This window comes from Siphateles boraxobius, unplaced genomic scaffold (genome assembly GCF_051911475.1).
Source record: "Siphateles boraxobius isolate OS27281-9 unplaced genomic scaffold, OSU_SipBor_1 48, whole genome shotgun sequence".
Classification (NCBI taxonomy): Eukaryota; Metazoa; Chordata; class Actinopteri; order Cypriniformes; family Leuciscidae; genus Siphateles; species Siphateles boraxobius.
In genome coordinates this window covers 8,477,289-8,502,628 of record NW_027509119.1, presented here as the reverse complement: position 1 = coordinate 8,502,628, position 25,340 = coordinate 8,477,289, and the positions used below count along the sequence as shown (strand labels likewise).

The 25,340-nt window shown below is 43.4% G+C and overlaps 1 protein-coding gene across 3 annotated transcripts in view; it reads right to left on the bottom strand.

The window, feature by feature from the left end:
- Positions 1-25,340, bottom strand: part of frem1a (Fras1 related extracellular matrix 1a) — a 50,690-nt gene that overhangs the window by 2,104 nt on the left and 23,246 nt on the right. For 2 of the 3 annotated variants that reach the window (XR_013194622.1, XM_077201833.1), the window contains exons 20-32: positions 17,287-17,494; positions 16,026-16,170; positions 15,693-15,834; positions 15,190-15,385; positions 14,830-15,094; positions 13,902-14,319; positions 6,001-6,202; positions 5,737-5,881; positions 5,391-5,520; positions 5,226-5,295; positions 2,835-2,981; positions 2,486-2,709; positions 84-131 (exon numbers count right to left, since the gene is read on the bottom strand). Coding sequence is in view for 2 of the 3 variants with exons in the window: in XM_077201833.1 (XP_077057948.1) it covers positions 84-131; positions 2,486-2,709; positions 2,835-2,981; positions 5,226-5,295; positions 5,391-5,520; positions 5,737-5,881; positions 6,001-6,202; positions 13,902-14,319; positions 14,830-15,094; positions 15,190-15,385; positions 15,693-15,834; positions 16,026-16,170; positions 17,287-17,494 (2,340 nt within the window). In the remaining variant the exon portion in view is untranslated. The remainder of the gene's footprint in view (positions 1-83; positions 132-2,485; positions 2,710-2,834; positions 2,982-5,225; positions 5,296-5,390; positions 5,521-5,736; positions 5,882-6,000; positions 6,203-13,901; positions 14,320-14,829; positions 15,095-15,189; positions 15,386-15,692; positions 15,835-16,025; positions 16,171-17,286; positions 17,495-25,340) is intronic. The other variant, XM_077201834.1, reaches the window with a different exon arrangement.

The window sequence follows — 25,340 nt, the reverse complement described above, 5'->3', positions numbered from 1 at the left end:
TGTTCTTGGATATAACCCGAAATATATCTAGTCACAACTGCAGCTACACATCTCCTCTTCTGCCATTGTTTTATTCCACTTACTTTGTAAATGACATCAGATCCATGACGAATGGTTTCCGAAGGCTGAACCTGTTGATGAAAGTGCTTTAGAGTATTCAGAATATATATATATATATATATATATATATATATATATATATATATATATATATATTAAAAACTTTTCAACTATTGCATAAAAAATGCATAGCATGCTAATTTTATACCATAATAGTATAAAATAATAGATCACCCGGGACCGGGAAAACTTCCCATAAATCCTGATGTACTTGGTACATCATAAGAAGGATGGCGTCTACGCTAATATTAGTCTCTGTTTATCCCGAGGTTTACCGCAGTCTGCCGGATCCAGGCCGTATCCAGATCTGATGAAGGACCTGCGCCTGGACACGACGACAACGCAGTCCTGAAGTGTCAACTAGTCTCTCCACTGTGAAGGCCTCCTTCCCTTCCCTTTACCTCTGTACAGATAAGACGTTGTCGGGATAATTCCGGTTCGTGTGGCTACGCAGACGCGACAAAAATGTATGTATTATACATTTTTAAGGCCTACATGCCTGCGCATATTCAAACGCGCATACCTATCGACTGAACACGTGATGCGCGTTTTTGAGGTTTCCGCAGAGAAAACAGATAATCGTTTGCACCTTCGAACCTTTTTCAGGGAGCGGGTTCTCGATACACCAGGCACTGTTTTGTGCGGTTGGGCGGCCGGAGCGCGTTAAGGGTTTTTCTGTTAGAACGGTGTTGTGTTAGCGGCCCCTAAGTTAATAACTAACGATCTTCGCAACGGAAGTGAATCAATCAAGACTAGATAGATTGATAGAAAAGGTCAGATGAGATATATATATATATATATATATATTAGTGCTGTCAAACGATTAAAATATTTAATCGCGATTAATGCCATAGTTAACTCGCGATTAATCGCACATTTTTATCTATTCTAAATGTCCCTTGATTTCTATTTGTCTCATTATTTTTTCTAATTTTAATGCTCTTATCAACATGGAAAAGTGGATCAGCAGTAAGTTTGTTCTTAGCTGTGGTATCCATGTGCTTCTGTCTGAAGTCATCCATTGTAGAGCTTAGATCGGGCCCAAAAAATCAAGCCCGACCCGAGCCCGTGCGCATTGTGTCCGAGCCCGGCCCGACACATAAACTGTAATTATGAGCCCGAGCCCGATTTAAACCCGTCCATTTTTTTAATACGTGGGTCGTTATAACTGACGTTCTCAACTACTTTCTATGTTACTTTCTCCCGCCCGCAACATTTTTGTCCCGCTCCCGCCCGCAAATAGACTCTTTTTTTGTAGGCTACCTCCAAATACTTTCACCTACGTGTCGCCACCATACACATCAGCATAAATGCTCCTGATAAATTATTTGTTATTAAAGCATTAACACACAAACCACTGTTATAACATAAAAGCAAGCAGGCTACTGAGTGCATGGTTTGGCATTACTAAATGCGCGCAAAGTGTGCTCCCTTAATAATTCCTAAAAAGCTGACATCAGTTCATCACAATCTCACACATCTGTTATTATCAATGAAGCTGACTGCATAATGCATCTTTCATAATATATACACTTTGTTTGTTATAATTTGAGGATTTGCCAGTATACAGAATTCAGCACTGAACAAAAAGTCAGTTTTGAGCGGTGAGGGGAGTCTATTTTAAATGCTTCTGATTGGCCATTGCGTTCAAGAAATCAACACATATGTCTGTGATTGGCTACATCCCTCAACGCTGCAAACATGTTATAAAAAGAAACTCTGGCCTGTAAATTGTTTCTATTTAGTTTTAGTTGTTCTTGTTGCTTTTCTGCAACATATGAATAAAAATGTATTAGTTTCTATGTTTTATTCATAGATATTTCTAGTTTGCGGGAGTCCCGCGAATCTTTTTATTCTCCCGTATCCGCACACAGAGTGAGTGCATTACCGCTCGAGCCCGCCCTCGCACACGGCCATCAAATCTAGTCCCGCGCCGCACTCTATTGCGTTGAGAGTGCACGTCTCTAGATCGGCGTCTCGCGCTCGCGCCATCCACTCAAAACGTAACGTTAGCCTACTACTCTTTGGCCGGCGCGCAAGCCCAAACAAGTACGTGCGGCATGCCTGTTGTTTTGTTTCCGGTCTAGCTATCCGGTGTGATGTTGTAGTTGTTCTAACGTTACTAGTTGTTGCAACAGCATTTGATAAAAATACAAAGTTTGCTTGGCCAAAAAGAGCGTTAATTTGCGATAAAAAAAAATTGACGCCGTTAAAATGTGTTTGCGTTAACGCCGTTAATAACGCGTTTAACGCACAGCACTAATATATATATATATATATATATATATATATATATATATATATATATATATATATATATATATATATATACATATATATATTATGTATAATCATGTTAACTTACCACTTTTCCATTCCCAATGACTCTGAGTGTTTTCTTTGTAGCAGAGGGAGCTTCAGCTGTTATAACTCCATCACCTCTGATATAGCCCTGAGAGAAAGGTAATGTTTCCACCTGGATGGAGCCGTGTCGAGGGTACGGACCTGGCTCAACCTCCTGGCCTTGGATACTAGTTCCTGCTTTGATTCGGTTCTCTCTGCACTGCCCTTTAGAAACACCCAAATGACCTTACAGACATAACATAACATGTGACATTTCATCTATATGTGAAAAAGTAGGATCAGAATTTTTGCTATATTCATTAAAGAACTGTTCAACCAAATATATAGTCTTCTGGACATTCTGCACTTACCATTTGTGTCCTTTATGAAGATGGTGGCTTTAGATTTGTCTTTCAGCACTGCACCCATCGGAGATACCAAGGTCACCTCAAATTTCTCATCACCTTCCTCTAAAGAATCCTGAACAATCTCCACTCTCCATACTCGACTGACCATCCCTGAGAAACGACGCAAGGACACGTTAGCAATGATTAAAGCATTTAATTAGCTTCTGTAGTATCTTATTGCAGCATCTCAATTCATTATTTTATTTATTTAAAGGGGTGGTTGATTATGATTTCTCTTTTCTAACTTTAGTTAGTGTGTAATGTTGCTGTTTGAGCATAAACAACATCTGCAGAAATCACTTTTTAAGGACTATACAGCAAACGGCTGGTAGGGACTACAATGAGTTTCTTCACGGGTTCTAACCCTAAAACTTACATAAACTCCTCCCCCGGGAACGTGATTTATAGATTATCATGACAGATTATGCTAATCAATGACTAGAAGAACTACACAAACTACATAAATTCATCAACTAACCATTCAGAAACGTTCTGTTGCATTCTGCATGTTGTCACTTCTTCTTGAGTCTCTCCATCTTTGTCTGACTCCGGTTTGAACAAAAAAGGCTACAAGTTTTTGAAATTTGAATCTTATATTTAAATTTTTTTTAATATATATTTTTTTAACTAAAGTCGTCATGAAACGGAAGTTGAGATTGTCATTTTTTCCTTATTCTGACGTATATCCGAGTGAAACGGCTTCCGAAATTCGGGTGCTTCTCAATATCCCTCCTCGTCTTCTCGCTCCTCTGTCCTCCATCCTATGACCCGGAAACCAATCAAGCACAGCCATCTTGAAGGACATCTCAATTCTCTAATTGCACCGCGAGGAGTCGAGGATCGAGGAGTGAGGAGGCTTTCAGAGGAGTCATTAGCGAGGATACACAGGTGTATCCTATGCGGAAGTGTTTTATTGACTAAACGCGACGCACGTATACATTCTCCTCCCCCTTCACATCGGTCACAACAATTTGAATTTATACGTTACCCTTGCTTTTTATATAAACTACACATCTCACATATTTCAACAGGGTATCTTGCTTTATTATTATTCATTATGCATTTCTTAAATAAACAAACTTCAACAACATAAGGGCAGATCCTTTGAGCGCTGCTGATGATGCTAAAGTGACGCTCGTGTGATCAAGTATTGCAATGTATAAAAAAAACTTTCATTCGATTCCTCCGTCCTCACTTTCTTTCCTTGCGTCCTTCCCTCACAACCTACAGGGGGAGGAGCTGAGGCGCTAGGAAAGGAAGCGAGGAAAGGAAACGAGGATGCACAAATAAGAAATGAAAAGCACCCTTAGAAAAAAAATGTAGGGTGGGGCTTGATTTCGTCCTACGGGAATTGATTGGATCGTTGGAGGTTGGGCGTTGCTAACAAAATGGAGACAGATTTGAATGCCAGTTTACAGTCAGTTGTGGAGGATTTCTCTCCACCGGACTCACCACCATTACCCTCCCATGAAGCATTTTTAATTGAGGAGCCCGACGATGTGAACGAGGACGAGCAGCCAAATTTTCCGGAAGGAATCACTCCATATTTATATGAGCCTCCCACGAACCAAGATGAGGAGGCTGATGGTCAAGTGGTGAACTTGACTATCAGCCTCCTCATCTTGGCTCGAGAGCATCTTGATGCGTCCGAATGATAGGCTAACTCTTCTTTGCACAATAGCCATGCTCTCCAGTAATAGATTTTGACCAGAAGAGAAGAGAAGTCATTTCGAGGGGGGAGGGAAGGGTAACGTATTCGATTAAAGATAATAAGGGTACATGAATTTAAAAAAAAAATGAAGTGCACAGATAAATCATTTATAATAAACACTACAATATTACATATAAAAATACTAATGGTAAAATTTGATTTCATGACGATTATTGGAGCTGATAACACACACAAAAGCTCTTGAAGCTCCGCCTTCTGTGCAGCTCATTTGCATTTAAAGGGACACACAAAAACGGCGTGTTTTTTCAGTAGCACCTCAATGCAGTACATGAGATCCACGGGGAGGAGTCGGATCAAGATCCAAGGGGTGGAGATGGGTAGGATTAGGGGTGGGTTTAGGGATTAGGGGTGGAGATGGGTAGGATTAGGGGTGGGTTTAGGGATTAGGGGTGGGTTTAGGGTTCAAGGGCGGAGATGGGTAGGTTTAGGTATATGTAAGGTGGGAGGAGTTGGATCTGGATCCGACTCCTCCCCATGGATTTCATGTTCTGAAGTGAGGACCATCTCTGTTTTTTCCTCACTCTCAAAAAGTAACAATTTTAACATGCTATCAAAAATATATCTGTGGGGTATATATATCTGCTTTAAGAAAACTCTAAGAAAATCCCAGTGTTTCAATTTACCTGGGTCAAACTGAATCAAAGATGAAGCCGGCATAAAATCCTTTCCAGCTGATGCTGTTAGTTCTTTCACCTATGGAGAATAAAAAATATATTAAAATCCTTTTTTGCAGAAGAATAAAAAACAATCAAATAAACCACAACAAATAAAGCTATATGCAACAATACCTGTACAGTCACATAAGACGAGTCCTGCACATTCCCCTTCCGCTGGATGGTTAGTGAGACTGACCCCTGACTCTCACATATGATATACTCAGTCCTGGTCAGCTCCACACTGGCCCAACTAAACTCCAATCTGACAGAGGGAATAATATTACACATCTATATACCTAATATACATAAATAACATGCCATTCATTTAAGTGTACAGTATGTGTGGAGGTGTGATGTTCCATAATACATTGAGAAATACAAAAACATCATATTGCTATAAGAAATTACTATTTATGGGCAATGGGCAATTTTATTTTTATTTTTTTTTATTTTTTACATTTCAAAGCTCAAGGTTTACTTGTGAGAGGGTCCAGATTTGCCCAGTGCATCAGACACGGCAAACTCCAGGCTGTCAGTTAAAGAGTCCAGAGCAGAGTTTATGATGTAGAGGATATTCCTTCTGTTCAGATCCCTCTGAGAGAAACGATGCCTCACAAACTCACCTACGGACATGTCAAAGATTATACAGGATGTAAACACATTATTACAGACAGGAAGACTAGATCTAGATAGATGGATACACAGACAAACAGACATATAGTTAGACAGACAGACCTCTCACCATTGCTATAATTTTCCAGGTATCCAAAGTAGGGCGGTCTGAGGATGTGATAGATCAGATCACCGTCTGCAGAGTTCTTATCCTGAGCCTTAAGCTCTCTGGAGGAAATAAAGATCCCATAACGACCATCTTTGAGGAGCTCCACTTTCCACAGGGTTTCCAACACTGCTATCTGTGGAGTAGAGCTGTCGAGAGCTTCAATCTGTGGCACACACATCATTTCAGCAGGATTAAAAGTTGGAAAACAATGACAGGATACAAGTTATGTTGGATGTGCATTTAAAAATGTATGAAAAAATATAAATATAAGTACAATCGAAGCACTTACCGCACTCTCCCAGCTAATTAGGTGCTAAGACCTATGTCTCTGTAGTCAAACATTCAATAAAGGTCTGCACTCTGAAAAAAAATGTTTTATTAAGTTCAAGCAGGAGGTGAAACAATGCAAACATGCATTCATCAGTGTAACAATTCACTGTTCTCAGTGGTTATGTAGAAAACACTACACATCTTCAGGTGATCCTATTTAGACAATCAATCCACAGTTCAACTACATCTGGAACAACAACAAATAATAATCAGAACGATACATCAGTCAAAATGTTTACTTACAAAAGATCTCAAAACCTGGCAAATATGCTAGCTAAATCAGACGTTGTGTGTGAAGACAAAAAAAACATACATACAAGGTTGTTTCCCATGTAAAAATTTCCCATGTTCCTCTACATCAAAAGTATACTATATCAAATCCTGAATAACATGCTCAACTAAGAACTTGATTGACCTACTCCTACTGTATGTCCATGTCCATTGATTATATGTTGGGAAAACATCGAGAGCATTGAGGATCAGAGTGAGTGAACACAAATCAGCCATTTGCCGACATGATGTTACTTCTCCCATTGCTAGACACTTTATTGAGTATAATCATGAAATTGAACATCTTAAATGTTAGGTATTAGAAAATTAATGAATTCCTGCTGTGGTGGAGATATCGATAAATAACTTTTACCAAGACAGGCGTTTTTGATGTTTCATTTACAGATCTCCTTTGAATTTAAATGAGGATTATGATTATTTAAAATTATTGGTAACACTTTACAATAAGGTTCATTAGTTAACATTAGTTAACTACATTAATTAACATGAACTAAGAATTAACAATACATATTCAGCATTATCTTAGTTAATATTAATTTCAACATTTACTAATACGTTATTAAAATCAAAGGTGGTATTTGTTAACATTAGTTAATGCACTGTGAACTAACATGAACAAATAATGAACAGGTGTATTTTTATTAACTAATATTAACAAAGATTAATAAGTACTGTAACAAATGAATTGCTCATTGTTAGTTCCCTTTCAGTCGATAACGTCGGACGTAGTCGACGCGACTGAAATGGGATCACGCTAGGGAGCCTATCATCTTCGAGTACTATTGAACGAGCCAATGTAATTGGCGTGCGTGATTCGCATCACACACTCCGCCCCCGCGGCGCGGGTATAAATACGGAAGTGGATGCACGCACTAGTTGCCTTTCGCTTCGGAGCCGATCGTTTGATGTCTCTGAGAGTGCTGTTGTCTACAACGAGCGAGTGTGTCGGTGTTCTTCAGGAAGACTCTCCCAGTGCTGGTGTTCTACAGCGCGAGTGCAGCGGTGATCGCGAGCTTTGAGCTCTCAACTGCTGTTTTAACAGCAACAAATTTCTAAATGTTTGTGTGTGTTGATGGCTGGTTAGAGGGCGGAAAAGTGAGTGCTTCACTGTTTCAGTTCTCTGTTCAGTGTTGCCGCGGTCATTTCCCTGTGTGCTCCGGCACTGGTGACGGTCCTATTTTCTGAAAGAGCAACACGGGTGCGTTTGCGTCTTTTTCAAGATGTCATTCCGCCCGTGCCGCGTTTCTGGGTGCGGTCGTTCCCTGTCTCTCTCTGATGGTCACAACTGTTGTGTCACGTGTTTGGCTTACAGCACGCTGAGACAGCTTTTGTGGACAGCTCATGTTTTCACTGTGGGAACATGACTGTCGCAGTGTTGAGGGCGAGACTCGCCTTCGTTCGCGGAGAGCGAGTCCCCATTACCATGCCCCACCCTCGGGTGCTGTGTGGGATGGGTGACCGGAGGATAGTGTTGGATGTCCCGCCCGGTAACCATTCCCTGTGGGCTCCTCACTCCTCCCTTCCACTGCAACCACTGGAGCCTCCTGTGTTGTCTGCTGGTCCATCTGTAATGGGTGGGCCAGCGGTTTCACTCGGGGCTCCCCTGGAGGACAGGACGCCGATTGCAGCATCAGAGGGTGAGCTGACTTCTGGAGATGATGACTCGGCTGCATTGTCTCCCTCCGGGAGTTCAATGTTGCCCGAGCCGGATCCAGAATTATCAGCTATGCTGAAACGGGCCGCCGAGGCTGCCGGGCTCGAGTGGAACCTCCACCGTGTCCCGTTCAGTCTCGGTTGGAATCTGGAGTTTGGTATCTTGGGGCGGGCCGCGCTGGTTCTCAGCTCGCCGCCCCAGTGCCTTTCTTTCCCGAAATGCATGGAGAGCTTATCAGGTGGTGAACAGCATCTTTCTCTGCCAGAAACTGCCTGAATAGCTTTTCCCCCTCATTACCCTTGATGGAGGAACGGTGAAGGGTTGCGAGGTGTCCCTCCATTGGAGCGGTCTGTCGACACAGGTGCACCTGTGTCCGGCGGCCGCTGCCTTTTGGGGGGATCCTCGTCTCCCCCCTAGGGCCTGTGAGTTTCGTCTGTTCCGACGGGCAGAGCTTACAAAGCCTGTGGGCAAGCCCCTTCCTCTTGCGTGCCATGGCGTTGCTGCAGGCTAGGGCACCCATGGCATGCACGAGGGTAATCCAGACCGTGCGCTCATAGGTGAGCACCGCACTGCATCCGACCTCACCCTCCGGGGTACGGGTGTCGTAGCGTGCGTGATCGGTCTGGCGATGTCCACCTTGGTGGTCCAGTAGCGCCTTCGTTGGCTCAGCCTGGTTGGTATGGCGGATGCGGACAAGGTTCGGTTCCTGGTCTCCCCAATTTCCCAGGTTGGGCTGGTCGGCGACGCGGTGGAGAACTGCATCAAACAGTTCTCTGCCGCTCAAGCGCAGACGGAGGTCATCCGGCACATCCTGCCCCGGTGGCCAGCTGCTGCCTCCACCCGCCGCCGGTGGCAGCTCCTCCGCCTGCTCGTCGCCGTGGGCGTTCTCCGGCCGCCGCTCCTGCTGGCCCTCCGCAGCAGCCTCCACCCAGGCCTCAGCAGGGAGCCGGCCGCAGTAGAGACGCCCAGCCCGCTCCAGGCGCTGCCAAGCCAGGTGGCAAGCGACAGCGAAAGCATTCCGGAGCGGGCCGCCCAGGAATGGATGAGATGCTCTTGGAGTGGCACGATCACTCCCTCTCCCCGGGTGAGGGCCGGGTGGAGCCTTTGTTTGTGTGTGTGTCTGTTCCGCCGCTGGCTCCCTAAAAAAAAAAAAAAAAAAAAAGCGGAGCAAGCGGTACCCACACTTCAAAGAGAGAGCAATTTCATCTGTTCCTGGGTCCCAAGAGGGCCAGTCTGGCGGGTGTGACCCTGTATAGCCTTACACCCCTCAGCTCCCCCTTGGTCGCCAGCAGGCAGCTTGGTGCGTTCGAGGACCCGGTCATCCGCCTTCTCACGCGCCCCCTGCCGCTTGTGGAGACAGGTAAGTGTTGCACAGCACACTAACACCACTCTCTCTACTTTGCTGCCCCACCTCAGGCTCGGCTACCCCGCTCAAGTCAGTGATAGTCATCACATTAGGTGTTGAGCAGACGTGCTCCTGAAAATTCAGTGATATTCATCACACCGAGTGTTGAGCAGTGCTCCTGACTTGTGCGTGCTTATCTTATCCTGCTGGCGAAGGATTTGATATAGCCGCTCCTCCAGCCGGTACGAAGGCCAGTTGTAAACTCGTTCTTCGTGCTACTAGGTGGTGGGTCGTGACCATCTTGGCCCAAGACTGGTCTGCAGCTTTGACCTGAAAGACATGTGCTTCAGATCTCTACCTCCCGCACCGCAGGCCATCCTGTGTGTTGCGTCTAAGGGTGGAGTGTCAGTACAGTGTCCTTCCCCTCGAGTGCTCCAGAGCCCGTTGGGTCTTCAGGTCAACTGGAAGAGAGTAATCTCGCCCACGGGCTGAGTATCTCTCTTCTAGTTTTGGAGAGGTACTCGGTCCAACATGTCTCTCCAATGAGAATGTGTTCAGCTGGTGTTGAAGTGAGAAAGGGTCCCACTGAAAGAACTTTCAGAGGCTCCTGGGGTATATGGTAGTCGCAGCCTTTGGCTCCCTCCATATGTGACCGCTTCAGCGCTAGCTTCACGATCGAGTCCCGAGGTGACCGTGGCAGAGCAGCTCACCCTGTGTGACTATAGTTCATCCCGGTCTGCTGCCAAACCCTCTTCAACAGAGCGGCCATGTACAAAGGGCGTGTTTTAACGGGGGCCTGGGCGACCCCCGACTACACGGGCATTCGTGCCTCGAGTTGTTAGACATTGCGACCGTTGCGCAAGCTTCCCCTGCATGTCACAAACTCACCCGTCACCTCCTCCTTGGAGTCAGACGCTTCTGAGGGCGCCTTATTCCACTCCTCCCGCTTACTCAATCGTGCCGCCATCGAGCCTCACGACAGTTATAGCCAGGGCAAGTGGAGACTCCATCCCCTGGGTCCGGCTGGGTCATGACCATTCCGGGGCCGCTCAGTTGCCCCCCCGGTTTTATTTTTCCGCCAGTGTTTGGGTAAACCGAGCGGACTACCCTTGGACAAACACTGGGACTCAGCGGCCCCAGGGGCCCGCAGAAATGCGTTTAACCCCAGTGAGCCTTCTAAAAGTGACTGCGACTCATGGTCGCCTTGCGCCTGCAAGTCAGTGAAATCATCACTCTTCATGTTGAGCAGATTTGCTCCTGAAACTCAGTGAAGTTCATCGCACTCTGGTGTTGAGCAGCAATGCTCCTGTAGCTCAGTGAGTCCATCACAGGTAGCTCAGTGAATTCATCACACGCAGTGCTGAGCAGAAATGCTCCTGGTGCTCAGTGAAGTTCCTCGCACTCAAGTGTTGAGCAGAAATGCTCCTGAAGCTCAGTGAGTTTATCACACTCAGGTGTTGAGCAGTAATGCTCCTGAAGCTCAGTGAACTTGTCACACTCAAGTGCTGAGCAGAAATGCTCCTGTCGCTCAGTGAGGTTCTTCGTACTCAAGTGTTGAGCAGAAATGCTCCTGAAGCTCGGTGAGTTTATCACACTCAGGTGTTGAGCAGGAATGCTCCTGAAGCTCAGTGAACTTGTCACACCCAAGTGCTGAGCAGAAAATGCTCCTGAAGCCCAGTGATCTTCACATGTTGTGTTGAGCAATGCTCCTGTCTTTTGCGCCCGTCACTTGCACCTACGTGCCATGTCAGGAGAGGAACAGGTCTTCATAGTTGCCCCTCATTGGCCCAACTAGACCTGGTTCCCTTCAACAGCCTTCCTGACTTCCCCTGGAAACTCTTTCGGGGACGGGGCACGATGGCACACGCGTTCTTCCCCCGGAGATTCCGGGCGGTCTTACATCTGAACGCGGAGGTTCAGGTGGCTATCACAAGAACATGTGTTAGTTACCATCACTTCTGCGAGCACCCCCTAGAATTGGGTAGCGTGCTTACGCCTTTAGAAGTGGAACCTAGTCGTTGAGTGCGTCTTCTCCCCTGAGGAGATCCTGAAAGCTTTCGATCACTTCAGTGCTCTCTTTCCTGCAAAATGGGTTGCAGTAGGCTGTTTTCCTAAATCACCCTCAAAATGATGTTGCCTCGGTGTTTAAACGACGCTCATCGTGTTGCAGAAGTATGCAGAAGAACGTTCTGATCGTCAGGTTCCTGAGGAGCAAGGTCTTGTAAATCCTTGTGTCCCTCTTTATCCTCTTGGGCCTTGTCCCTGGTGCGACTGCACTGCAGAGACCGCCCCTGAGCCACTGCAGGTAGTGAGTTAAAAATTCTGTTATATCAGTTCTCCTGCTCGCGTGGTCTCTACTAGAGGGTAGGGACTTGCTCGCTTTCGGTCAACGTATTGTGCCTGGAGTCTGGGCCGGCTAACTCTCACAAGCTGAGACCCCGGCTCGGATTGTGCCCAAGGTTCCTACCTCTCCCGTAATAGGAGCAGGTGGTGAGCCTGCAAGCGCTGCCCTGGAGGAGGCAGATCCAGCCCTGGCTTCTCTGTCCGATTCGCTTGGACGTGTACAGAATGCAAGTCATAGACCTCAGACCAGCTCTTCAAATATCTGTTGGAATTCAGCAGAGAGGGAAGGCTGTTTCCATGCAAAGTTGCACTTAGTGCTTGCCTTCATTTCGGCAAAGATCCGAGATGCAACATGTCCACTTAGGTGTTGAGCTCCTCTATGATGAGTGTAAAGTGCTCCGCCTGGGCGTTGACGATATACTTTGCTAAACAGATTCTAGAGTTGGGGGCTGGACGACACCTAGTTGAACCGCTGCTTCCCGTGGGCTCCCTTCTCATGAAGCCAGTTTCACCGTGAGCCCGGTTCAAGTGTCGGCTTGCGGCGCCATTCCCCTCCTATGGACTGGATACGTGCGCCTTTCTACTCCAGTTGAGTTCCCTTAAAATTGAACCCTGTTGAGCTCCTCCACACCCCTCCGACGTCGGACGTGCGGAACGTCTGGTGTTAGGCCTACCACTCGTAAGCGGTGTGGAACCTGTGTTAGGCTGGGTCCATATGTTGCGGTCCCTTCGGTGACCCCATATGTGTATTCTTCCACGATACGACTCCCTGCGGTGAGCCCGTGTCTTCCCTCGGCAGAGTCTCTCTGCCGTCACTGTCCGGTGTGTCTCCCCCCGTCTTAGGCTGGAGCCACCCCAGTGACATTCCATATGTTAGACTGCCCGGTTTCCGCCCAGTTCATATGTGTATTCTCCACATTTCCTCCCTCGGGTTGGATGTGGCTTCCGCAGCGTCCCTTCCTTCCAACGTACGGGGAACGCTTTCCCAGTGGTCCTGTAGGAACAGTAGTGACTTCCCTGGCCTAAGCCCTGTCCTTCCCCGCCTTAAGTTTGCGGGGGCATCAGGAGGCTTTGGTTTAGGCACTGGAAGGTGGCAGCGTTAGTGGCGTGTTCAATGGTTGATCCCATTTCAGTCGCGTCGACTACGTCCGACGTTATCGACTGAAAGGGAACGTCCTGGTTGCGTATGCAACCCACCGTTCCCTGAAGGAGGGAACGGAGGACGTAGTCCCCTTGCCACTACCGCTGGACCACCGCTGACCCCGGGTTACTCTCGGCTCCTCAGCGAAAAGCAACTAGTGCGTGCATCCACTTCCGTATTTATACCCGCGCCGCGGGGGCGGAGTGTGTGATGCGAATCACGCACGCCAATTACATTGGCTCGTTCAATAGTACTCGAAGATGATAGGCTCCCTAGCGTGATCCCATTTCAGTCGCGTCGACTACGTCCTCCGTTCCCTCCTTCAGGGAACGGTGGGTTGCATACGCAACCAGGACGTTCATGGTAGTTAATACATTAACTAACGATCCTTATTGTAAAGTGTACCCAAATTATTTTGTAAATTATATTTTTTTTGGGTCACAATGTTTTTGAATGGAATTTTTTCCTGATGTGTTATTGTTCCTATTATTATTATTGATTTCTTGTTCCAGTTGGAGTTGAAATAGAGTCTGTGGATTGATTGTCTGATTATGATCACCTGAAGATTTGTAGTGTTTTCTATATAACCACTGAATTGTTACACTGACAAAGGCAGACAGCCGAAATGTCTGCATTGTTTTTTATCTCCTGCTTGAAATTGATTTTTTTAAAAAATGTTACAGTGCAGACCTTTTTGAATTTTTAAAAATAGGTACAACAACAAAAAAAATGTACCAAAACAAATGATTGCAACTAACTTGCAGAGTGAAGAAGACCGGCTCATTTTGCACTTTTCCTTCCAGCAGGAAGCCTCTTTCTGTGCTGTCAGAGGCCGTGAATCTGAAGCGATCGATCTGAGAAGCTCCTCCAGAGTGTCTGTATGAAACCGCCAGATCCTGAATGTTCTGCTGGGTAAAACTGCTACCACCGACCAGTGTCTGTCCCTTCAAAAGCAACTGGCCATATTGGGGAGGGTGGACCACCTTGTAGCTCAGGGCAGTGTGTGGGCTGTCAGGATCAGACAGGAATAAGGCATCAGGTGTCAAAATTATGGTGGACCCCTGGGGAACCCGTAGACCAGTGTTATGCACTAGTGTTGGCAGAACCTTATCAGTCATTTCCACTAAGATCTCCAGGGTCCCGTTGCGAGCTGATATGCCATTGCTGACTACAAACCTATGGATAATGTAGACGTATGGAGCAAAGACACAAAGCACAAATCAATAACCTTTATGGGACAGTAATCACAGCTGCCCAGAAATTCAATAAAATAAAACAAAACTTGAGATAAACAAAAAGGTTACTCGCATCTGGGTAATATTTCACCCCACAATAAATAAATAAATATAGAAATAAGTAAGAAATTATATATATATATATATATATATATATATATATATATATATATATATATACATATTATTCAATTAATATTGATTTAGTTACAGTACTCACAATATGTGTGCAAATTGTGCTTATATATTAATATTAATATTTCATTATTTTTATATTTATTATATTTAATTATTAATTGAGTGCAAATTGTGCTATAATTTAAAAAATCGTAATGTTTTCAAAACATTATTTATTTACATTTTTTGGGGAAAAATAAAATTATTTTGCAAGATTGAATAAAATAGTTGATGATGAACCCAGACTGCACCAGTCCTTGCATGAGGTCCTTACTGCAGGGTCTCTTTAGGTGAAGTGTCTCTGTTGTCATGTACATAACACACCAGGTTTGCTGCTACGTCCAACTGACTGAACGACTGAATTTTCACGCCGGTGTGTTTGATGTACTCCACATGACCATGTGCTGGAGGTACAGTGATAACGTAGAGCAGCTCCTCCGGCTTGTCAGTGCCGTCTACCGCCAGCAAAACGTCTGTGGTGAGAACCACACGCTCCCCTCGACTAGACCTCACAGGCTTCAGGAACAATGCTATGTCTCCTGCAGAGCAGCACAGCAGACTTGAAAAGAACTGACTCAACTGAACAATTTTATGATAGGATGCATATCATCAGGAAATAAAAGCAGCAGCCCACCTTTCTCCAGTTCTTTGATTGTAATGTGGAAGTGCTGAGCGGGAGAGCGGTTCTTGCCATCCAACAGGTGAAAGACGAAGAAGTCAGCAGCGGGTGCTCCAGGATGACTGGTGTGAAGGTACCGTAACAGGTTCATATCCAAAACCTGCTGAGAGCAATTCATTCCTGCAGATACAGACACCCAGTCTGTGCCGACCTGAGGAACAGCAAACATTCTGGATATGCTCACACACACACATATATATATATATATATATATATATATATATATATATATATATATATATATATATATATATATATATATATATATATATATATGTATGTATATAGACTTTCCGCCACTTTATTAGGTACATTTTTCTAGTAACAGGTTGGTCCACCTTCTGCCTTAATTCTTCATGGCATATATTCAAAGGTGCTGGAAACATTTCTCAGAGACTTTGGTATTTTTGGCAGCAATAGATTAGATATTTATCTCACTGCATATTGAGCAAACTGACCTTCATCTGAATGACACCATGACTCGGTATGCTCTCAAACACATAGATGATGTCAGAAGAAGAAGTGTCTTTGTCGTGAGCGCTAAGCACAGCACTGGAGATCAGTCTGGACTCCCCAGCCTCCATCTCAATGCCAGTGTTCCTGCAAATAAATGATAGTGTGTGTTTTTCTTTTGCACAGAGACTTACCACTTAATGTGATAGGCTATAATGTCTTGAAAGTATTGTGTATTGAGCAATTCATAATAATATATATGTTACAACCAATAAACTAATGTATCATTTATTGATGAAAGAACATGATTTACTTCAATAATATTTATTTGCAATTACCGTATAATTTGTGGCTCCTCATCATTGACAGGCAGTACTTTAACCTGCACGTGTTTCTGGAGCTGGTGTTTTCCGTCAGAGAGCTGAACAATAAATCCGTCCTGCTCACTCTCAGAGTCATCATGCATGTACATCAGAGTCATGCCTGAGGACAGAGTAACACAAAATATATTGTCTAATATATTATTAAAAAACACAACAAAACAAAAAGGTTGGGGACGTATTAAATCATGCAAGGACGCATTAAATTAATCAAAAGAAGAAAGAAATTTTCAATGATATAACATATAAAAAAAAATATATATATATATAGTGCCTAGCATAAGTGAACACACCCATGCTAAAGTTGGCTAAAAAGTTTTTGGAAATTGATCTTAATGCCTTAATTTTAAAAATGAGGCAAAATCCAACCTTTAAGGACATCAATTTTCTTTGTGAATGAATAATGTATCGTAAATAAATAAATGTTTGTCCCTAAAATACAGATATTAAAATAGCCCCAAATCATCACACACCGTTCACCATACCTAGATTGGCATGGGGCACTTTCCATAAGATCATCTCTCAATGCAAATCAAACCAGCTATTAGCCTAACTGAAATAACACCATGCCAGTCTTTAGGTATGGTGAAGGGTGTGTGATGATGTGGGGCTTTTTTAATTCCAAAGGCCAAGGGAACTTTATCAGGATGCATAGTATCCTGGATCCATGAAACAACTGGCCTTTAAAAATAAAAATCGGCCTGCCTCTATGGGAATTTAACATAGGGGTGTACTGACTTATGCACACTGTATTTTAAGGAAGAACTATTTTTTATTTACGATTCATTATTTATTCACAAAGAAAATTGGTGTCCTTAAATGTTGGATTTTTCCTCTTTTTTTTAAATTAAAGCATTAAGATCAATTTCCAAAAGATGATTTTTTATTCCTCTTTTTAGTCAACTTTAGCCACAAGGAGATGTTCTGGGTTAAGGGGCAAAACGTCAATGAGCGGTGGTCCCCAGCTAAAGACCCTGCAGCAAAACCATGCGGTATGCGGTCAGGTTTAGGCCTGGCCAGGGGAAGAGAACGCCCCTGCCATGCACAGTCCACCGTAGGCACCGTTGGAGGTGCGACAGGCCTAAGGCCCGGCAGAAAGACCACCTCGCTGTAATTAATAATATATATACATATATTTACAAATAGACTATATCATCAATATATTGCTTTGACTGTAGTCAAAATGAAAACGTAAAATACTTAAAAGTAGCTAAAGTACCACTCCTGAGTTCGTCCATAGTGAAGTGCTCAACAGGGATCTCAGATCCGCGCTTGTAATGCGTCACATCGTTGCCGTGTGGGACACTCATGATGGAGCCGTGCTGAGGCTGCTGGACTATGGTGAACATTAAACGGTCTCTGGGAACATCAAGATCCACCGCACTGATTATAGATGGGTCCAATTCTTTCATGTCTCCCTCCCGAACCTAAAAGACAAACGTTGGTCATCACGCCTCAGCTGATTAGAGTAGTGTTTCTTGATACAGATCATGCCAAATGTATACACACAAACCTACACTTTATTCAGTTATTTAGCTGTTATATACAAGATTACTCTCTGACTGACTATTTCATTCAAGTTTTACTTTAAAGTACAATCACTATGGTTTAATAATAATCTTTTGATGTGCTTTAAAGAAGTACAATTATTTTGATGTGTTGACTAAAATACTAAAGGACATGTGTAGTGTTACAAATCCATTAAATGTTTTTAGGTTCCAATACAATAGTATATACACTGAGAAAGTAGACTGAATTTAGCATTTGAAGTATAAATGATGATATCAGAATTATCAGTAAGAGATTCATTGCCAGTCCTGATCTCTCTTTTGTAAGTCAAGCAATTCAGGTGTCGGAAATTAGCTTTTGTCTGTATGCACTTCCTGGCCATTAAGATGGGTGATACAGTCAGGCAGATTACTGAAACTCTCACCTTTTGTTCTAATGGCTCTCGGAGCCACTGTCCCAGTCGGTGAAGAGTCTGGATGATTGGATTAGGATATTTACATTTGAATCACGCTGTTATGCTGACGAGATTAGGGCTGTGGAACTTCCGGTAAAGTGCTGATTCCTGTACTTCACATTTACATGCTTTGTTCAGATTGCCTCCCCCCTTTTATGTAAATCCCTCCCCCTTTGGAAGGATAAAACATTGTGTTTTTAGATTTTGAGATAGACTTGGGTAAGATTTTGGACGAAGCAGCCTACAGCAAATAAAGAATCCTGCTTAAAAGATACAACCCCGAGTCTTCTGAGTTCCAAAACTTTTTGAAGAAAAAGTTCACAACAGATGGTGCCGTGACCCGGATATAATTAACTTCACCAGAATCCAGATTGAACTCAACAAAGATCTCAACAAAGCTGACTGAGTTCTAGAACTGAATCTCAACAAAGATCTCAACAAAGCTGACTGAGTTCCAGAACTGAATCTCAACAAAGATCTCAACAAAGCTGACTGAGTTCCAGAACTAAATCTCAACAAAGATCTTTCTAAAGTTTCACTCTATTCAAAGAGCCGCTGAAGACCAGTACAAATCTGTTATTCCTGTGCGCCGTCAGAAGAAGAGTTAACAAACAGCTGTAGAGTTTGGTTAACTAGGTTTATCCTCTAAAGTTTTCTGTTAGAGATGAAAGTGATCCTCTGTTGTCAGGCAGGGAAGAATTTAGCATTACGTGTTAATATTTGGTGATCCTCTGTTCACAGAGAAGGTTAGCATTACGTGCTATTTTTTTTTTTTTTTGGTGATCCTCTGTTTCAGGCAGGGAAGTTTAGCATTACGTGCTAGTTATTTTTTTTGTTTTTTTTGGTGATCCTCTGTTCACAGAGAAGGTTAGCATTAGAGTTGAGCCGGATACTCGGCTGAAACGAGTATCCGGTACGGATAAAGCACTTTTGCCGAGTACGAGTATAATACGAGTAATACGAGTCAATATCTGTGCTCGGATTGAATAAAAATCCTCATTGGGTAGCTGACTGTGTCTGCGTTCTGTGATAGACTAGTCACAACGCCCCTCCCCTACACGCATACAGATTTGATTTATTGTGCTGCTGTGTCCCGCTCTGCTCACTCACACACAGAACACTCTCTCCCTCTGTCTCTCCCTCAGTCACTCAGGTTCGCGGGTCTTTTTTCCGTTAACGTTTAGGGTTTCTTCAGATTCAGGTTTGTTTTTTACTTCGGTTTGTAGTACACTTACTTATTAACCAGTAGAGTTCTGGTAAACGTGGGGTTTGTTCAGACGTGGTGCTTGGTAGAATGCGACTCGCGTTGTGTCTCTGCAAGTCTGAGTTTTTTTTTTTTTTTTAACCGTTTATTTTACTTCATGCACTGAGTGTCTGACACTTTTTGCTGGATTTCATTAAAAAAAATAAAGGAAGTAGTGGTATAAAACTATATTACAAATGAATTAGCTAGCAACACACACACACACTCTCTCTCTCTGCCGGTCATCTGAGTTTTTTTTTTAAACCGTCTGCTGGCTCTAACCAGTTTTTTTTTACTTCACGCACTGAGTGACACTTTCTTTCTGTATTTTATAAATAAAATAAAGGTAGTTGTGTTATAAATAATATTACAAATTAAGCTGCTACACTCACAAAAACACAAACACCCCCCCCCCCCCCCTCTCATGATCAGTGATACAGAATAATGAGTAAATAGTTTTCTAATCAGCAATAAATAACAATTTCTGAACAACCCATATCAATTGCATGCTTAAAATACCATACCGGTTAAAGCCCCGCCCATTTCAAGACAACCTGACCCACTTCCGGGTTAAATCCCGCCCACTTCCGGGTTAGGCCCCGCCCAGTCCGAGTACAGATACAGATACAGATAATTCATATGGTTAACAGATACAGATACAGATACAGATAATGCTGTACTCGCTCATCCCTAGTTAGCATTACGTGCTAATATTTTGTTTTATCCTCTGTTTCAGGCAGGGAAGATTAGCGTAAAGTGCTAGTAATATTGTGTTATCCTTTGCTCTGCCAAAGAAGGTTAACAATAGTTGATCTGTGTTAACAAGTGTACCCTCTGTTGATCAGAGAAGTTTTAGTGTTTTTGATTGTGTGATAACAAAGACATCACAAAATGGTTATAAGGAAAGCTAGGCTGGTTCCAACAACTGAAAAAGGTGGTCTTGCTACCCCTTTGTGGTCAGATAGTGAATTCAAAACACTGTTAGGACAACAAATGAACCTAATAGTCACAGGAAAAGTTAGACAAGAACTAACACAGAAATATGAGATTCATCCAGACAAGACTTGGTCGATAGATGAGTGTAAAAAGGTGCTTGGAGCAAGTATCCGCAAAAAAAATGTGAAAGGCATATTATGCTGCCATAGAGAATTTGGGTTAGCACTAGCTACACAACAGTATCAGCATAACTCAGAACTAGAGAAAGAGAACAAACAGCTACGTGCTAGAATTTCTTCTTTGACCAAGAAATTGAACCGCAACAAACCTGATGTAGAAGAAGTTAGTCAGCCGGATAACATTTACCCTGACTTACGAGCGTTCTTTGAAACAGATGCGGCTCTCCGCCCAGTAACTGATGTGCCTGTAAATTCAGTAAATGTGTGTGGTGCTAGAAAGAGATCGCAGGGAATTGAGGGAACTGAAAGTGTTCCTCCCAACTCTTCTGTTGTCCAAATCCAAACTTTTGCAAAAGCACTTGGGCCTAAAGACATAGAGCGACTGTCCCAGAGCCTACCTTCAGCAAGTAAACAGTTTTCTGAATTTAGAAGAACATAAATCAGCAAAATGCGTCTATATGACATGTCGTTAACAGAGGTCACACAGTTAATGTCACAAATTTTAACTGAAACTGAATTCAACAGTTTTGAATCTGCCGTGACTTCTGAACTACAACATGCCAGTAGAAGTGATATGAGAGAAGGTGTTTTGAAAATCCTAAAGAATATCTTAGGGCCCAAAATAGATTGGTCTAGAATTACCAGCTGTGTACAAAAGAAAGATGAAAATGTGTGTGAATATACTGAGAGGTTTTGTCAGTCAGCCGTAACGTACAGTGGAATAGTGGATGACTCTGAAAGTGTGCTTGATGACAAAGGACCACTGATTCGTATCTGGTCAGATAGCCTTGTCGCGGAATACAGAAGAGCTTTGCCATTACTAGATATAGCTTGGTCTAACAGAACTCTCAGAAGTAACTTAGACAGTTTGGCAGCATGGGAAAGAGATGCTGATGTTAAAGCCAAAGTGAGAGTAGCAGCAGCAGCTACATTTAGCACAACACCACCAGAAAACAGGTGGTCTAAAAAAGAAGGCAAATGCCACTACTGTGGAAAATTAGGACATTGGGAGAAAGAGTGTAAGAAGTTGCAAGATACAAAAATAAATGCTACGCATAATTCTGCTCCTTCTCAGCCTGCATACAACCCTGAAGTAGTTCCGCAAGTGTCCACTGAAGCTTTAGGACAGCTAGTTCAGGCTCTTCTAAGAGCACAAAAAGACCAGGAAAAAAACGAATTGTTGGGGCTGTGAGTAGCTACCTTTCACCTGCAATCCATCATAATGACAAAATAATTTTTGTGAAAGGTAGCATACAGAAAGAAATTGATTTTTTGCTTGATACAGGTGCAGAGATTACAATAATTCCTACAAAATTGGCTAAAGGTTTAGACATTCCGTACAAGAAAACCAAACTCCATTAAACACAGGTGCAATTTTAGGCATGGATCTCCTGAGACAAGTACATCTTAAGACATGTCCTCAGAATCTGCTAGCATTCAAATTTCCTCAGCACAAGCTTCTACCAATAATGTAATCCCTCCAGAGTATGCTTTCTTACAGAATCATCCAATTTGGGCAAAAGACAAGGATGATTGTGGTTTGTTGACAGGGGTAGAACCAATAAAATTGACGGGGACTCCACCTCCGGTCACCAAACGATATCCGATCAATAAGGAAGCTATACAGGGGATCAAACCTATTGTAGAAAAGTTGCTGACGCAAGGAGTGCTAGTTAAAACCAACAGTCCCTGTAACTCACCCATTTGGCCCATCAAGAAATCAAATGGGACATGGAGACTCACCATAGACTACAGAGTAGCCAATAAACATATTAAATAAAATCACACCCCTAGTGGCAGATCCTTCCACAATTTGTAATGGCCTACCATTAGAGTGTAAGATTTTTTCAGTAATTGATATGTCTAATGGATTCTTTTCTGTACCATTGCACTCTGACAGCCAGCCATGGTTAGCTTTCACAGTTGACTATAGCAATACCAGTGGACACGTTTGCCACAGGGATTTCAAAACTCCCCAACCATATACCATCACGCTGTCAGACGTGATTTGTGTGAACCAGAATGTACGGTAAAACAGTCCACTATGATCCAATATGTCGATGATATTTTGATTGCCTCAACAGATCAAGAGGTACATCAAACTGAATTGGCATCATTGTTGGACTATTTGCATAAAAAAGGACACAAATGCAGCTTTCACAAAGCTCAAATTGCTAAAAAAAAGCCAGTCACATTTCTGGGTCAAACAATTGGTGCAGGAAATAGATCCATTACACAGGATCGAGCAGCTTCAGTCAAAACCATACCTCCGCCTACTAACATTAAAACACTCCACTCATTTTTAGGAACAGCAGGTTACTGTAGACCGTGGATAGAAGAATATGGCTCGATTGCTCAGCCACTCTATGACTTATTGAAAGGCCATGGTAAAGATTCAGATACTGTTTGTATGGAAAAACTTCACCTCAAACCATTCAATGATTTGAAGAGAGCACTATGTCAAGCACCAGCATTAGGAATTGCCCAATCTGATAGACCCTTAGACTTAGGCTTTATGACTGCATGTCTAATGCAAGATCATGGGGGCAGTTTACGCCCAATTCATTACTATTCTGGTAAACTTGACATAGTCGGTCACGGTATGGGCCCATGCCTTAGAGCAGTGCGGGCAGTTCATCTAGCTCTTCAGGCTTCATCAGCAATGGTGTTAGGTCAGGCTGTAAATGTAAAATGCCCTCATGCAGTGTCCGCATTAATGAATCAAGCTGAAGTCACTTCTGTAACCACCTCCTGTTGGGGAAATTGGTTAGCAACTCTCACAGCTCCGAACATTGTTTTACAGTGTGCACCAGTCACAAACCCATTCTCATGTATGATGTCTGCAATGACTGAGAATTTGTTAGAGGATGAAGGAGAAATGACTCACGATTGTGTTACGCTTACGTATACCCCTACGAGTGAAGTAAAAGAAACTCCCATAGAGAATTCAGAATTTGAGTTGTTTGTTGACGGTTCAGCTCAAGTAATTGAAGGTAACAGACGAGCAGGTTATGCAGTAACGTCCACCATGGAAGTGTTAGCTTCAGGTCGTCTTCCAGATCATTTTTCAGCTCAAGGCTAGTAGCCTTAACAAGAGCATGCACGCTAGCTTCAGGATCAGTTGCTAATATCTACACAGATTCCAGATATGCTTTTGGGGTAATTCATGATTTTGGTATAATTTGGCAAACCAGACAGTTTCTAACTTCTGCTGGATCCCCCATTAAGCATGCTGAATTAGTGAAAGATCTAATGTTTTCCATGAAACTTCCAAAGAAATTAGCAGTGATCAAAGTGAAAGCACATCTCACAACTAATACTACGGAAGCTAAAGGTAATGCTCTTGCTGATATAGCAGCTAAACAGGCTCTATGCAACTGTACAAGTGTGTTCAGGTAGTGCAGCACAGAAGACAATTATGCCTCCTGAATCAATTATTGATCTGTACAAAGAGGTTCCTCTGTATGAAGCATGGACATGGTTAGACAAAGGAGCCACAGTGGATTCATCCGGTTGCTGGACCAAAGGGGGAAAGTATGTCGCTCCCGAATCACTGTTGCCATATTTGGCTCAACAAATACACAATTTGGGTCACAGTGGTCCAGCAACGATGAATCACAGGTTCTCAAATCAGTGGTGGAATCCAAAATTCAGAAATGTAGCCACAGAAACAGCCAGGAGGTGTGTTACATGTCAGAAAAATAATGATGTACCAGCAGCCACTACACCAGCAGCACACACCCCAGCTCCACCAGGACCATTTCGTCACCTGCAAGTTGATTACATATCATTGCCTCGTTGTAAGGGAAAAACTGATGTTTTGGTAGTAATAGATAAGTTCTCAAGATGGGTAGAAGCTTATCCAACAGGGCGTGCTACAGCTGCACATACTGCTAAATTTCTTGTCACTGATTTCATTCCCAGATGGGGATTACCAGATTGGATTGACTCAGATCAAGGTACACACTTCACAGGATAGGTAGTCAAGGATAGTCTAGAATTTTGAAGATTAAATGGAATCTTCACTTCCCATTCAGGCCACAAGCATCAGGACAGGTTGAACGATCGAACAGAACAATCAAAACCAGACTAAGCAAAATGCATCAGGAAGGGGTACCATGGGTCGAAGCACTGCCAGCAGTCCTGTGTAGTATGAGAGCATCACCTAACAGGACAGTAGGACTGAGCCCTCATGAGATTATTACTGGACGCCCCATGCAGATGCCAGGTGTGATTGATCTTAGAAATGCTGATGTACACATTGCCTCAGATGCCCTTATTGCTTACTGTGAGAACCTAACAAAGGCGGTACAGAGTGCCAGAGAGAAAGTTGAGTCATGTTGGCAGACTCCACCAGAAGGTGGACACACAATCATCCTAGGTCAATGGGTCATGATAAAGTCATTCAGAAACAAGCCATTAGAAACAAAGTGGCATGGGCCACATCAAGTGATGTTGATTACAGCAGCTGCAGTATTGTGTCAGGGAAGGAAAACCTGGACTCACGTATCACACTGTAAAGTTGTTCCCCCACCTACAGGGATAGGTTAGGACATGGAACCAGTGAGGAGCCCAGAGAAGAACCGAATGCAACAGGCTTCGGAGGTCAAACTCTGCGGTGAAGACTCCCTCATAGGCCTTCCCTATCCTAGTCCATCCTTACCTCACTGTTCCTTAGGTGTAAAAGGAATTAAGAAATAGGGAAAGATGGTTTACAACCCTAGTGTTTGAACAAATACTGCTCTACTGTCTAGCAGACTCGGAAAAAGTTTACAACCCTAGTGTGTGAACAAATACTGCTCTCCTGTCTTTTGTTTTCTTTCTTACTCTGTGCAGATACCACTGATGACTGTCCCGAGACGCATACGCACTGACTTCGTCATCTGCATATGAAGCCACAAGAAAACCTCAAGAAAACGACAAGAACCACTGCCGAACCAACTATCACGAAA